At 20.3% G+C, this 16,782-nt stretch overlaps 1 protein-coding gene across 1 annotated transcript; it reads left to right on the top strand.

Annotated features, from left to right (window-relative positions):
- Window positions 1–1,610: 1,610 nt before the first annotated feature.
- On the top strand, window positions 1,611–8,309 carry LOC105360549 (1,4-alpha-glucan-branching enzyme-like). Its single transcript, XM_011497482.1, has 4 exons — window positions 1,611–1,959; window positions 4,164–4,348; window positions 7,843–8,127; window positions 8,200–8,309. Exons 1-4 carry the CDS (start codon window positions 1,650–1,652, stop codon window positions 8,212–8,214), a joined length of 795 nt encoding a protein of 264 aa, XP_011495784.1. The 5' UTR covers window positions 1,611–1,649; the 3' UTR covers window positions 8,215–8,309.
- Window positions 8,310–16,782: the final 8,473 nt, after the last annotated feature.

Below are 16,782 nucleotides of genomic sequence, written 5' to 3'. Positions count from 1 at the left end.
TCAGTGAACTATTTAAGAAGGACAATGTAATGTAACACCGCTTATTCCTATTCTTATTCTTCTCCTTATTGAATGGATAAGTCATGACTTACTCTCATGGTGGAGGACCAGAGACAAAGTCATTCAGCTGAGTCTAGTAAACTGTCTTTCTACGACTGTGAATCAATATACAGTTAACGTTGGTTATAACGTATAACCTATTTCTTTTACAGTAAATCATAATCTCACCAGTTGCATTAAGTGTTCTTCAATATAGGTATATCACAACGCCACAAGATTATTAAGAAATATAAAGGACATTTTTAATATCATCACAGTTAATTATCCCAACTTGGAAATAAATTGAAATAAATGGAATAAACAGCGGTAAAAATTAAATGTGTTAATTATTGAATCAGTGCATTAACCCTTCACTTGCCCAGCGATTTTCCCACATAACATGTAGTGGTTTTTTTCTAAGTTAATTTTGCACGTTTGGCTGACGAGTCGGATTAGTAGAATTAATTTTTTGAACAATAATATTAACGTAAAAATAAATAGGAAGAAATTTCTTCAAATACAAAAAATAATGACATAATGACTGTGCCAATAAAAAATTGAATTGATAAAATAATTTTAAATAAATTAATTTAATAAATAAACTAAAAATAAATTCAAACTATATTCATTTAAATGTAAAAGAATAATGTTCAAAAAGTATTTTGACTTAATTTTAAAAAAACGAAATTAACATAACATTTTAACCAATGATATAAAATTAAGATTTAATACACTGAATATTTATTTTTGTGGATTTATTTATTATATATAAATATATTTAATTATATTTAAATATTGTTTAAATAATTCTAAAAAACCCCGAAATGTACTCTTCACACTGTAAAGAAAATTAAATGATAGCATTGTTTGATTTAAGAAAAAAATAAAATATTTGCTCATCTAAATAAAAATAAAATAACTAATAATTTATTTTCAACAATTTTTTTAATTAAATGAAATGCATCGGGTGTCGAATTGTAATTATTGCATATATTGAAATTTCACAAAGTATAAATATAACTTACAATAATGGTCGGCATTGATTTATATTTAATATATAATTAATTGATTTTTTAATTTAATTAGAATTAATAACTTACGTAATGTATCAAATTCTTTAATAAAAAATGTATAAAAGATATCTGCTATATATGTAAATTGATAAAATATGGAATATATTAAAGGTTCAATTTTTTATAATAAATTTGTCATAGAGATCGATATAATTATAATTGATGTTGTTCGCTGTATTATATAATTGTATATTCACATAGGCAAATAAAAATCCAAATACTATCATATTCTGCGCAGAACTACTTCGTGGATTAATTGTAGAAGTATTAATATATTTATATATTTTTAATATAATATATTGCTTGCTTATTATCTTTCTTTAAATGATTCATTTTTATTTTACAAATATTTTCACTACCAACAAATATTATACAAAATCTACTAAAAAAGATCGTCTTAGTATATTGTTCTTTGAAAAGTAACTTATTTAAAGATAGTTCTTGAAAGAAATAACTTATAGAATTTTTGTTGAGTTTATATTTATTGTTACTAGGCCTATAGATGAAGGAGGCTTTGGCTTCGATTATCGATTAGGAATGGCAATTCCAGATAAATGGATTAAACTTCTTAAAGAAGTAAAAGATGAAAATTGGAATATGGGTGATATAGTTTGGACATTAACTAATCGTAGATATATGGAAAAAACAGTAGCTTACGTTGAGTCTCATGATCAAGCTCTTGTTGGCGATAAAACCATAGCATTTTGGTTAATGGATAAAAAGATGTACACACATATGAGTGTTTTGAGCCCTCCAAATTATGTGATAAATCGAGGAATTGCATTACACAATATGATAACTCTTATAACACATTCATTAGGTGGAGAAGCGTATTTAAATTTTATTGGTAAGTTTAATGATCTATTGATAAAATGTTTAGTTGTATAATACTAATAATATTATTATGAAAGTTAGAATCATTGTATATACTAAAAATAAAATGTAATTTTAAATATAAAAGTTAAATGCACATTTTTCTAAATTATTATAATTATATTGTACTTATATTTAAGCAAATTAACAAATGAAAAATTATATTAATAATTTTCTTGGATAATAATTCTAAAATTAATTATATTAAAAATAACATTATTAATTCAAAATATTTCGGTTTTTACTGTATTTATAAAACAAGAATCGACGAAAAACAATACCGTTTAAATTTTTCTACTTGGTTATCAATACTTAAGATATGAATGCTTTCTTTAAACTGTATAAGAAATGTCATTTCAAAAATAGACAAAGAAATTAAATACTTCCTCATAAAAATTATAAGTGAATATAATGAGATTCTTCCGCCATTATAGGGTTTGATACTCATGTAGTAAAAAATTTAGTAGATTTAATTAACAATATACGTTGTTAAAATAGAATTATATTTATAAATTAATATCTTTGTAATCATACAATAATACAAAATGATCATGCAATACAGTATATATAAATATGCATAAAAAATAGTTTTATTCTATCATTGGAGATTATCCAAGGAATCTTTAAATAAATTAAAAATTTATTAATACATAAATACACAAATAATTTTAACACCCGATAATTTCCAGTACTCCGAGTATTCCGACAATTATTCAAAGCCCCATATTTATAGTTTCTTATACCAGGATTTATAATTTATAATAGTTTCAGTTGTGAGCACAGAATACTTAACGATATTAAATGGAACGTTTTATTATTGAAATAGATATATAATTATTTTATAATATAATGTAGAAAAAATAATACATATACATTTAAATGCATAAACGTAAAAAAAGAATTGAATGAATAAATTTAAATATGTAGAGATGAAAAGTAAATGAAAATCGAATACGAATCTAAAGGCTAGGGTACGTATTAATAAATCGTAAATCAATATTAATATGAACATATGGAAAATGACAGTGATTAAGTATTTAGTAAATAAAAAAGTCTATAAGTAAGAATAATTAAATAAGTTGAAGTTAAGTACAAGTTAATAATTCATTATGAAGTAAACACAAATAGAAATTGTTATGTTGGACAAGTTCTTTCCTTTAAAAACGCTTGTTGAAATGGCAATTATATATAATTTTGAGATTAAAATAGGTACAGAGGTTTCTGTGATATAATGATTTATATAATACTGAAGAAAATTATTTTGAATATATATAATTTGTAAGAATATGAATACAAGATAAGGAACGTCTATATGAAACGAATTAAAATTAATTAATTCAACTAATATTTATGATCTTCAGCAATTTTAACTTTGGTAAATTTATCCTTAATACTAAATTTCATTTATTTGATAAATAATTAACTTCAAAGCTCAATGGATTTGATATAATTTGACACTGTTTAAAAATCTGTTGATTTTAATTGTAATATTTAAATTGAATAAATAAATTGATATATTTAAAACAAATGGCGAAACCAAACCAATTAAAACATTTAATATTTAGATAATTATGAAAGGAAAAAAATAAATAGAGTAAGAAGATAATGGCTGACATGCGCAAGAAGATAGATCTATTAAACGGTGGATATATGCAATAAATCAAATTGATAACACATTATTATTTATAATCACAATTTAAAAAAAATAAAAGTATTGATGAATCAAGGATACTTGATTTTAATGATACTTAACTTTAACACTGACTAATCGTTTATAATTAAATTTAAATCAATATATTATATTGATTAAAATTAAATTTAATAATAATCAGTATAAAATATAAAATAAAACTAATAATAGTAACAGAAGATTGCAATATAGTTTGGATACCATGGAATGCTGCATCCTATGCCATTAGATCAATGTCAACATAATTTAGAAAATATATAATTACATTTGCAATCGAGTCAAAAAAATGTTAATAGTTACCAAATTTGATATTCAATATATAATATATAATTTATATAACAAATAAATATATAATTTATTTGTTTACCATAAGCTTCATATATTTTACTTTGTAAATTGTACTTCATAAATTTATATTTATGGTTATATACTTAGAAAACATTATATATACTTTCGATATGATAACCAATATTCTTATTTTTCTCTAGGCAATGAATTTGGACATCCTGAATGGTTAGATTTTCCTCGCAAGGGTAATAATAATAGTTATCATTACGCTAGGCGTCAATGGCATTTAGTAGATGATGAGAATTTAAAATATAAATTTATGAACAAATGGAATTCAGCAATTAATGCTTTAGAAGAAATTTATGGATGGCTTCATTCTAGTCCTGTAAGTTTTCATATAAATTAGTAATATAGTAAAATATTTTAGAATCATTATTTCACTTAAATAAATAATTTTACGTATAAGTTGCTATGTATTCGAAAATTATATATATACTTGGAATAATAAAAATAATAAGATTTATAAATATTCAAGATGAAAACTGTTTACAAATGTTAAACTTTAGCCATAATTATAATTCATTCGTTGAAATTCATTCATAGATTTATTTATTAATTATTATGCAATAAAAATATACTTCATTTGATACAAAAAGTAATTCATTTAATAATAACATAATTACTATAATTATAATTTTTGTATAATTAAAAAAAAACTATATTCGTATAATTACATTAAGTGTACAACTGTATTGCCTATATTTGTATAATTAAAATATTAAGCGTCTCCATCTCCATAATAAAATTTCCAATAGAGAATTATATGAAAAATATATTTCACTAAATGAAATAAATTAATTAAACAAATCATTCATTATATTGTTGTTTATCTATATTTTGATAGGTTAAATTAAAGTTTTAATTTCGAAAATTAAACAATCATATTAAAAACAGATTATATTATCTTATATTCAGATTATATTATATATTATATTATTATATTAAAATTAAATTATCGTTCCATTCCATTTCTTTATTCTCAAAAATATTTAAAAAAAATAGTAATACTTACTTTATAAAATTTCATTTATTCAAAAACTTTAAAATAAAAAAAATTTTTATATCAAAGAACCGATATTGCGTACATTTCTATTAAAACATGTCAAATTAAATTCAATTAAAAATCACTTAATTCAATATTCATTAAAGAATTTGATAATATAATTTCTGTTAAATCCTAATAATAAAAAAATAATATATTCTAAATGTTTATATTTGTAACTAAAAATTTTAATTATTACGGGATAGCAATATTTACACTAGCTACAAAAAATCATTGTAAATCACTAGTCACATCCACAATATGTTGTTCTTTTGTAATAAATTGAAATAACATAATAAAAATTATGATTGTTTTATATTTTTAATCTTTCATTATAATTTTATAAGTATTTAACCGAAGTCTTGATTAAATGATAAATAAATTAAATGTAAATATATTAATTATAGTTATCTAATCGAATATAGAAATACCAAGTAAAACTAATAAATATTCATATTTAAATATAAATTTTGTGAAACTCAGAATCATTTAAAATCGACATCTTTAAGTCTCTATACAAAACATATAAATATATATCTAACAAAATTAATGTATCACTTATATAATGATTAGATATGTGAATAATTGTACATTTTTTAATATAGATCGTTTAAAAGATGTAAGTAGATTAAATATATATATTTATTTATATATATATATATATATATATATATAGAAATTTTTATAAATTTGTTTTATATACTCATTTTGAAAATATATTATTAGATTAATCGTAAATACATATGTTATGTTACAAAGTCATACTATTATTATAATTATTAAAGCTGACGAGGCAATAAAATGTATATGTTCAATTAACTACACAATTATTTAGAAGTAATTATTATATTTATTGCAGTCGGTAATAAAGTATCAGTATGAATCGACCTTGATTTATATAATTGCCGACAGCTGTCTGGAGCAAGTATTAAGGAATAAAATATTACAATAAATTCTAAAATAAATGCAAATGCTTTATTCAAATTTGTCGAGGACTTATTTTAATAAGTTTATTATATGTAACAAAAAATAAATAAGTAACAATAATATATATATAATTTAAATAATAGTTTTAAAAGCTAAATGGACAAGAACTAATAGCCTAAAGTGACATTAAAAACTAAAATGTGAATTTGACTTTGGCACGAATTAATAATCTAAAATAGCTGTAGAAACTCAAATAAAGAATAAATTTTAAAATAAAGTAGACGTATATTCTGTTTTTAATAATTACTTTTTTATATAACATTTGAAATATTTATTACTAAACTTTATATTAATTTAGTAAATAATTTTAAAATACCTTTATCTTTATTACACTATAGCATAACTCGTATATTTTTTTACATTTAATTAAATCATTATTTATAATTTATGTCAAAATAATTAGAATATAATTTATTATATTATATAAACTAAAATAAAAATAAAATCTAAGAAATAAAACTTTAAAATAATATATTATAATTTATAATCGAATTTTGTTAAATTATATAATAAATGTATACAAATTTATTTTTAATCATGTATTATAAATTACTGTATCTAAATTTAAAAAAAAGTTACTTCATAAAAAGAGTTCATAAAATTATTTTTAAAAATGTAAAATATAAAATTATCAAATAATAAACTTCTCAAAAAAAAATTTAAATTGTTTTCAAATAAATAAAATTATTTGATATTTAGAAATAGAAAATATTTTAAATATTCGATGAATATGTTCAGCATCAAATTTTAATTAATGTTTATAAGAAAAATGAAAGAGGGTATTCTACAAAATACAGATATAAAAATAATTTTAACAAATAAGTATATATAAATATATAAACATTAGTAAAAAATAAATAAAAGTATGTATAGTGTGTAAATATATAAAAATATGTAGAATATTATTTTGGGCAATATATTAGTCAAATAAAATTGTGAATAAACATATAATTATGGATAGTATACTAAAAATGATTGAACCTTATGAATAATTGATTGAGTAAATAAAATAATTTATAAATTATTGTAATATTACGACTTGTATTTATTACTATTATTGAAGTTTCCTTAATTGTATGTTGTTTTGAAATAAATTCTCGTTATTTAATTACCTTATATTGTTATTGTATTTTTACTTGCAATTAACTGTCCAACAAGGACAGAGGATTTAGTATTTGGTAGTAAATTATTATTTAAGAACAATACCACTGATATTAGCGTTAAGTTTCTATAATTAATAAGAATGAATACTAATATAATAATTTATAATGCCAATTATTTAAAACGCATGTATATTAGTTAATAATTCTTATAAAATCTATCATATAATGTATGCATATATTATTTATGAAATATTTATTAATTAGTGTTATATATTATGGTTTTTAATTCATTTAATGATAATTCAAATTTATTAAAATATTTTATGTATTTGTTTTAGTTCAATCTTGTATATAATTCCTATCTATTGGATGACCTATATATTATATAAATTTTTGCATTTAGCATCTACTTTTTTATACTATTGATTATTTTGTTTTCGATTTATTTATATTTCTCTTTAGCACATATATTTTTAGATCATAGGCTTTTAATACTGTACACTGAAAAATATATATCTGATAGATAGTTTATCAGAAATCATGAACATTAAAATATTATCAAATACTTAATTCAATAAAAATGATATTGTTTAAATATAATATGATTATATATATATATAATATATATATATATATATATAAATTTATTTAAAATAATATTTTTATAATGTTTTAATTATGTTTTAGGGATATGTATCCTGGAAACACGAAGATGATAAAATAATTGTGTTTGAACGCGCTGGTTTAGTTTTTATTTTTAATTTTCATCCAGACAAATCTTTTCCTGATTATCCAGTTGGAGTAAATCGAGCTGGGACCTATAAAGTAATCTTAAATAGTGATGATCTCCAATTTGGTGGAGAAAATCGCGTAGATTCAAAAGTTTTGCATTTTACGATACCTGAGACATTTGCTAATAGATCATGTAAAATGTTTGTGTATATACCATGTCGTTGTGCAATTGTTTATAAAGTAAATATAAGTATTTTATTTTTTCATATGTAAAAATCTTTTTAAATCTTAAAATATGTTTTTTTATTTTAGCTCTTGGATGATTAAATTTGAAGGAGAATTACAGAATTACAAAATCTACTTGGTTTTGTAAGATATTTGAGAATAATTAAAATATTTTTTAAAGATTTTATTACAATGAACTATACATAAAGTTTTATTACATTTATATAAAATTTAATTATCTTAATTTAAATAAATAACTATATGTATTAAAGTATTATTTAAGTGTTAAAAATATTCATTGCTACATTTCCATTATATTTAAATTACTTCTCTCACTGTACATATATTACTTCGTTACGTATATTATTAATATTAGATATTGCATATTTTATTTTATTATTTTTATGTCCTATTATATTTATTATATTGATCTTTAAAAATGTGATATAACTGATCCACGAGATTGTTAAAGTTTCCAATATTTCGGTTATATTATATTTTATTATTACGAATAATGTTAAAAAGTGAAGTTGGAAACTTAAAGGAAAACAAAAAAATTAAAGGATACTCTTGGATTAGAAGAATTTAATGAATTTATCTATACAATATAATATTAATCCGTAATGCACTAGAAGAATTAAAAAAATTAATTTAAATAATATAACGTTAATCCGTGATGCATTAGAAGAATTTATAGAACATTATATTAATAAAGCAAGAACATAATTATTAGTTATTTATTTTACATTTGTCACATATGTATTTTTGTATATAAATATCGATTTTTCTTATAACAAATGATATATTTTAAAATATAAAATTTTTTTTTTAATTCTTAATTTTTTTATTAATTTTTTAAAATTTCTTGTGTAATGCGTTATCTATATATTAATTTTTAATGTTATAAATAAAAAAGATGAAACGCACCAAAAGGCGCAATATAAACAAACAATACCATTATTTATTCATCACCATATACAAGCTAATAATAATGATAATAATAATTGATATACTACAATTATAATTAAACAAATTCTATTTAATATTTACTGATAATTAAACTGTGATATACTATTCACAATTCTATTTGAATTCAGTGATACAGAATATTAATTCTCACGTTCACGTAGAAAATAAAGAAATGCATATTAAAAAAAATATGTTTATTTTATAAATAAACATAAATATATATCTAATATGATACGAGAATGTATAGTAAAACATTACAATAAAAATGAAGTATAAATAAGATAGATGTAGATAATTTTTATTATCTATTTTATTTACTTACCTAATCAATATTTTCTATTGCTAATGAAAGCGATGTCAAGAATATTAGCAAAAACATATAATAATTTACAACTACTTGCAATAAATAGTAACTTTAAAGAAAATCTTATAATCTATTAATACTGAGAATATAAAATAAGTTATATATATTTATAATTGTTTAAATTTAAAATGTACCTTTATAAACAATTTGGCATTATAAAAATTGAATTTATAATTTGGATTAATAAACAAAATTAAAAAATAAATTTGAAAAAGAATTAAGCAGTAATAGGATTTTGGTAATTTTTTTTATATTGCATTTAAATGTTAAAGTTAATCTGGAAAGTATTAAATAAAAGATTTATTTAATGTATCTAAAATATAGAAACGATAATAAAGCAATAAAAAGAAAAAGGAAAAATACTATGTTACTATTTTTTTATACTATTTTAATATGTATTTACATTATGTTAAAGGATCGAATAGATATTTGATAATATACTGAAAAAATTTAATAAACCGATGTAACTTTTATATCTATTTACATAAACAATAAAAAATATAAATAAAGAAATCAGGAAAAACCTTATGGTCTCTCATTATATATACGTTCATTAGTTTAATAATAAAAAAATACATAATTAATATATTACAAATATCTATGTATTTTATAAAATTTATCTAATATTCTCTATTTCCTTGGACAAAATATAAAAATTAAATTTATTTAAAATAGTTACAAGTTTCTCCTTATAAGCTTTATTCACAATATTTCAGGTAATTATCGTACAAACGCATTCATTGAAAGTGTGCTAATGCTTGTATATACATGTGTTCGTGGGTATTAATACACTCATTCATCCGGACTCTACATAAACCTTGAAATGAATTTTTTTCTGTCGCTACACATGCTGGAAAATATTCTTTATACTACACGAGAACACTAAATTATCTATTAAAAATACTATTTATTGCTTATTATGCTGAATCAATGAATTCGAGTATGACTATTTTGTAGGTGCGTGTGTAGAAAAACTCTAAATATCAAAGTACGTTAATATTGCGATTGTAATTTAATATTTTTCTAAAGATTTCGAAAAACTATGTAGAAATAATTTTTTATAGCAACTTCTTTCCAAATGTAACGGTATTGTATTAAATGACTGTCATTACAGAATCAATAAATCAATATTTACATAAAATACACGATTGAAAACTCGTATATAATTTAAAATTAAGTATATCATGCAACATAAATTAAGTTATTTAATCTAATTGAAATGTTAAACTTTGTATATATATATATATACACTTATGTTTAAAATGTACTCTATTATTGAAAATATAAAATATCTTTAATAAACACAATACTTACAAAATTAAAAAATGCGAATTAGTTATTTAAATATAAATAATTATTCAATATTGTCCTTTATTCGACAGCTTACGCAAACATTATTACAATATAAGGTCATTTTAAAGTCAATAAATAATTTATATGACGCAACAAGGAAGCATCTTTTATAATATTGGTTATATAATATTATTAGTAATATGAAAAATAAGCTTAAATTAAAAAATCTAACGCCTTCATTAAAATAAATTTCATCAAAAAATGCGAAAATTATTATTTACAAAGAATATGTTTTAACTACTACTTAAATACTTAATGCATGGCAATGCAATTACCGTTTTTAATAAGTGAAATGACCCAGATAAATAATCTTGTATAATTGCAATAAGGAATGATGGTTAGAAATTAGGTTACCGATTTAAAATTTATAGTATACAAAACAATATGTATCTATATAAGTACCTAACATATATACATATATATAGGCAAGTTCATATTTATATACATTCACACATAAGCACATATACATAAATCTAGCTATTCATATACATACATACGCATATTCCGACGAACCATGAATGAATGAATGTATATATATATATATATATATATATATATATATATATATTGATAGATAGATAAGATTTATGACTGCTAAAAAATTCTTCTAAATTTATATTATGTCATGATCACATATATCACGTCATAAATATCGATACTTTACTAATTCCTTTATAACCCACTTTAACATTCATGGTATCTAATATTATGAAATAAGAAACTTAATTTCTTACCATCTGTTTCAATTCAATAAAACATTCAAACACCTTAAAAGAAATCTTTAAAAATTAATAAATATGATAATTGAAATGAAATATTTATATATTCTTAATAAAATATTAGTTTTTTTGTAAATGTTTAAACTTCAACACAAAATTTAATAGTACATGCATTTTCATAAGTAGTCTTTTAGTATTTAAATAGCATCTTGTGACTATGTAAATATTTAATAACATTAACTTTGTGTATTTGTATGTGTAAATATATATTATATACATAGAACATTTACACAATATGGAATATATAAATATACATACATACATTGTATATGTAAATATAAACTAATTGAATATGTATAAATGATAGCATGCCATGCTTTATAACTATAGAAAGCTTATAAAATTATATTATACTTGCTTTGACTTGAATATAACAAAATGTTTTAAAATTATAATGTATTTAAAATATAAAGTTATGCTACGACAGTGAGAGAACTCTCACAAGTGACCACGCCGGTGGGCATTGAACAATAAAGGGAGAGCGCAAGAAACTAAACGGCAGAGTCATTCGGGAGTCTGAGTTGTGTACTATAACAGAAAGTTTTGATTATTACTGAAACAGTATTTAACAAGTGCTAATATTATTATGTTAATAGAATATTTTATGCCTTTAAATAAAATTGATTTAATATGTTTTATTTATTAGCAGTAGCGTAATCTTTAATACCATATCATTTTTTAAATTTCATTAAAAACTTCTTTATAATAATATATATTAATAAAGTAATTTATTAAAAATATTTAACAAAGAAGGTTAGTATAAAATTTGTTACATTTTTTATTTGTGAAACTATGTATAAGTAAAATAGTTGTATTTATGCGAAAAAACAAGTCTAGTATGCAGAATAGACCTACTTTGATTATAGTTTGATAATACTCAATTATTAAATTACTAATAAAAATAGTGATTCACGAATTATTATATAATAGATATTAACAATCAAAAATTATATTTTGAAATTTTATGTAAAAGTACTGTTGCATAAGAATCTGTTATTATATTCCTACAGCTGTTAAATTACAAAAAGTGAAAAAGATTAAATGAATTAACAATTTATAATTTGATATATCTATGTTTTATTATGCTTAAATTAAAGTAATAAAATGATCTATATATACAAATTTTAGTTATAACATCAATTTATAATGAGTATCTGCGTGCATGTGTACGTAAGTGTGTGCGCGCCCGTGCGTGTCGGTGCGTGTATGTTGCAAAAAGTCTTTAAAAATTATTTGAAAATTAAAAAATACATTATTATATTGTAATACTTTTAATAATTATTTCATAATAGTTAGTCAAATAAAAGCCACACTTTTATATTATAATATTTTTGTTTACTTACTTAATATTATAATAACGATAGTGAATTCAATTGAATTCGAATAAATAATTGTACATATTTAATTATTTCGTAAATCTGAAAAAATCTACAATTTACATTTATTGAAAAAAAACTTAAATTATCTTTAAAATTAAATTTTATAAAAATTTTCGAGTTTTAAAATTTTAGTTTTATGAAAAATAAAATAAATGTCAATATCCATCATAAATACTTATAAAAAAACTAAATATATAAAGTTCATATAAGTAAATCAAATTATTTATGAAAATTACAATATTTTTATATTTATAATTAAATCCGTTGTAGGATTGAAGAACTAATTAAAATCAAAATTAGTATATTTAATGAAAAGAAATTTATTAACTTGCAAAAAATGCGTAGCAATATCTCATAGAAAATTGTATATTTTGTTTTTGTTTTATTCAAACTACATGAAAACAATTAATTATTTTTTAAATATTTTCTTTGAAATTTTTCAAGCATTAAATAATAAGGATATTTAAGTATTATTATTTAACTATAAGGATATTATTTATAATGTGAATAATTTTCACGTATTTCATATTATATCATAATAAAATTTTAAATAAATTATTATACATAATTGATTAGCTGTTTTTGAAAATGTAATTGAATATATATACCTATTTAAAATAAATTGACAAATTGTTAAGACAAAATCTAAGAATAAATTTACAATAAATCTTAAATTTGAAATAAAAAAAAAGTTTATATAAACTCGGTATAATCAAATTTATTTGCTTAAATTAAATAAATATTTGAAATATATTTAGAGACAATCTCTTTTATAGAATATTTTTCAGATGTATTTTGAAATTTTAATCGTATTGATTTATTCTTATTTAAATGCAGGAGAAATGTATTTTTTTAATTTTTACAGAATTTTATATTGTTCATTACACAGATATTTTAAATTTTCCGAAATCTATTATTATTTATTTTTATTAATATATTTGGCTTGTAATCAAATGAAATTATGAGTTCTATTAGAGCATGATGCAATAGTCTTTGTAGTTATTTAAACTTTTAAATAATAATAATTTTTTAATTCTGACATAGCTAATACAAAATTTAAAATGAATTTGAATTCTTATATAATTAAAAATTTTCAATTATATGTACTGTTATTATTAAGAATCTGATTAAGTTTATTAAGTAAATTTATTAATAAGATGTTTTGTAGTTATTGCGTATTCGATTTATATATGATTAAAATATATTGCACAAGTATAATTAATTGAATTAACTAAGCCACCTATGTATCCATAGATGAAATATTGAGCTGATGGAAGTATACATTCAAATTTGTTTAAGGTATTTAAAATGGTTTATTGCATGTTCTTAATTTTTATAGATTGCAAGGGTTTTCTATGAAGAAAAAGTAAAAAAGTAAAATAGTCTAAAAAATTTTTACTAATAGGATCTTGCTAGATTAAAAAATCGAATACATATTAAAATCTTCAATAGGTTATTTTATTTATTTATTTTAGGCTTAATAATGTTTAATTATAAATCATACAAATATGTTGATATTTCAAAATTAGTTTAAAATTAAAAAAGATATAATACATATTGAAAACAAATATATACGCATATAGAAAACACAACAGAAATACTTATAGGAAGCTAAATACAAAAAGATCATTATTTTTATTGGTTACAAATAAATAAATAGTTTACATAAGGACAGAATTATAAAAGTTTTTTATTATGTTATGAAAAAATTATACAAACTATTTATAAGTCAACCAAAAAATGCAGCGTAAAATTATTGTTATTATAAGAAACAATTAAAAAGACTGATTAAATATTTGAAAAGATAGTAACTATATTATATTATCACAATAAAAATTATCTTATAAGTTTGACCATCGTATCAATATAAAAATGCCAATCATCTGCCCTATTATGTATCCGTCATTATTATGTGTGTTTTGTTATTATAACAGTTAATTTTTAATTTAACCATTAGTTGGGCAATATTTTGCATAAATATTTGTCTTATACATTGTTATCATATTTCCATTGAAAATACACAATATATTGAATAAAAAAAAACTAAACAGTTAATAATTCGGTACATTACAGGTAACTTTTTAAAAACAAATGTACACATGTATTTTTGGCAGTTTTATTTTTATATCCTTTTTAATTGTGAACTATATTTCAGTTACTTTCTGAACGAAAGTTTAGATAATTTAATATAATTTTCAAAAAACTTAACATATATTGAATCAACACAATATATTTTACTAATTTTTCTAACTGACTCACTAAGAAAAATTAAGCATACATTCAATTTCAAATTAAAAAATACAATTAGATAAAAAATATATTGTAAAAAGAAATGATGTATTTTATCGGTATTCATTTCAAGCAATATGAACGGAAGAAGGATATGAAATAAGAATATGAATTTCAACGACACTTGATACCTGTTCAGCTACATGTCCGATAATAAACTCAATTACAAAATATAATAGATAGTAATGAAAAACTTTCAGAAAAGTTGAAGTGTGCGATACAGAAAAAGAGAGAGAAAGAGAAAGTAAGTTCAATAAAAAATGGAAAAAACAGAAGCTAAAATGTAAGCTAAAATGTAGAATGTAAGCTAAGTATTCATAAAAAGGGAAGATTGTGTATGTGTGTGTGGTGTGTCTTCAGCGCGTATGTGCGTGCAACATGCATGCAGCGCGATAGAAAGAAAATTCCGTATAACAATTATGTGATCATTTTCATCAAAAAAGTTCAACAAATTCTTAACGTAGATACCTTAACTATATGTTATAATAAAAACTCATTTCATATTATATTTTGGTTAATATATCAAATACAGTAGATCAGCTCGAAAGAGTTCCTAATATACATTGTGAGCTTATTAAGAAATTTATAGAGGAAGAGAAAAATCGTATACATTCATTCGTCCGTTAAGTAAGAAAAAAAAGAAGACTTATTAACCAGTTATGCAAATTATATATTGTATATATATATATATATATATATATATATACATGTGTGAATATGTGTACAAATTTGTGTATGTCACGTTTCTTTGAAAATTGCTTTAAAGAAGAGTGGAAAAGATGTAATTGTGACCAGAAATTATACAATAAGTTATTTTACGATTCTTATTCACAAAATATTATCATTGATTAATGAAAAATTATTTTTTTAAATTAAATAAAAAAAATAGAATCGTTATATTTACTGTTCAAAAATATTATAATAATAAAAAATAATATCGATGATATATGTATATATAATACTCAAAATTGCTATTTTCATTATTATTATTATGATTATTAAAATACTGTACGTACATATATATTGCTTTAATTTTATATTGAGCAATCATTGAGAATCAATAAACTTAAATTTTCCTTGCATGAGCTTCAAATCAATGTACTTTCTACTTTTGCTTATTTATATTTGTGCCCATTTCCAGTACATTCTACATATCACAGTGTAACTACAAATTATCATTGTTACTGAATATAATATATATTTCTATTTCTCGTAAATATACTTTTATAGTTACATTCACTCAAATATAGTTCAACTCTGTTTCATAATGTAAAACGTAATATAAATATTGATGCATATTTGTTCTAAAATTATAGTGCAATATTGAATTTATTATTTTATATGTACGTTATAATATATTTAATTATCATAATAATGAGATACAATATTACTGAAATATCTAATTTCAATTATTATTATGCTATAAGATAAACAATATTGTAAAGTTTTTACCGTTAAGTTTAATATTGCATTTTAAAATTCTTATTTTAATGACAATCTTTTTTATATTTATGTAGTGATTTTTATAAAATGAACA

Source organism: Ceratosolen solmsi, unplaced genomic scaffold (genome assembly GCF_000503995.2).
Source record: "Ceratosolen solmsi marchali unplaced genomic scaffold, CerSol_1.0 scaffold10, whole genome shotgun sequence".
In the NCBI taxonomy this organism is placed as follows: domain Eukaryota; kingdom Metazoa; phylum Arthropoda; class Insecta; order Hymenoptera; family Agaonidae; genus Ceratosolen; species Ceratosolen solmsi.
The sequence above is the reverse complement of the archived record's forward strand: the minus strand, read 5'-3'. Positions and strand labels throughout refer to the sequence as shown.

Coding starts and splice junctions, on each gene's coding strand:
- LOC105360549 (XM_011497482.1), top strand. CDS start 1,650: ATGGCAATTCCAGATAAATGGATTAAACTTCTTAAAGAAGTAAAAGAT. Junction 1,960..4,163: donor AGCGTATTTAAATTTTATTG/GTAAGTTTAATG, acceptor ATTTTTCTCTAG/GCAATGAATTTGGACATCCT. Junction 4,349..7,842: donor GATGGCTTCATTCTAGTCCT/GTAAGTTTTCAT, acceptor ATTATGTTTTAG/GGATATGTATCCTGGAAACA.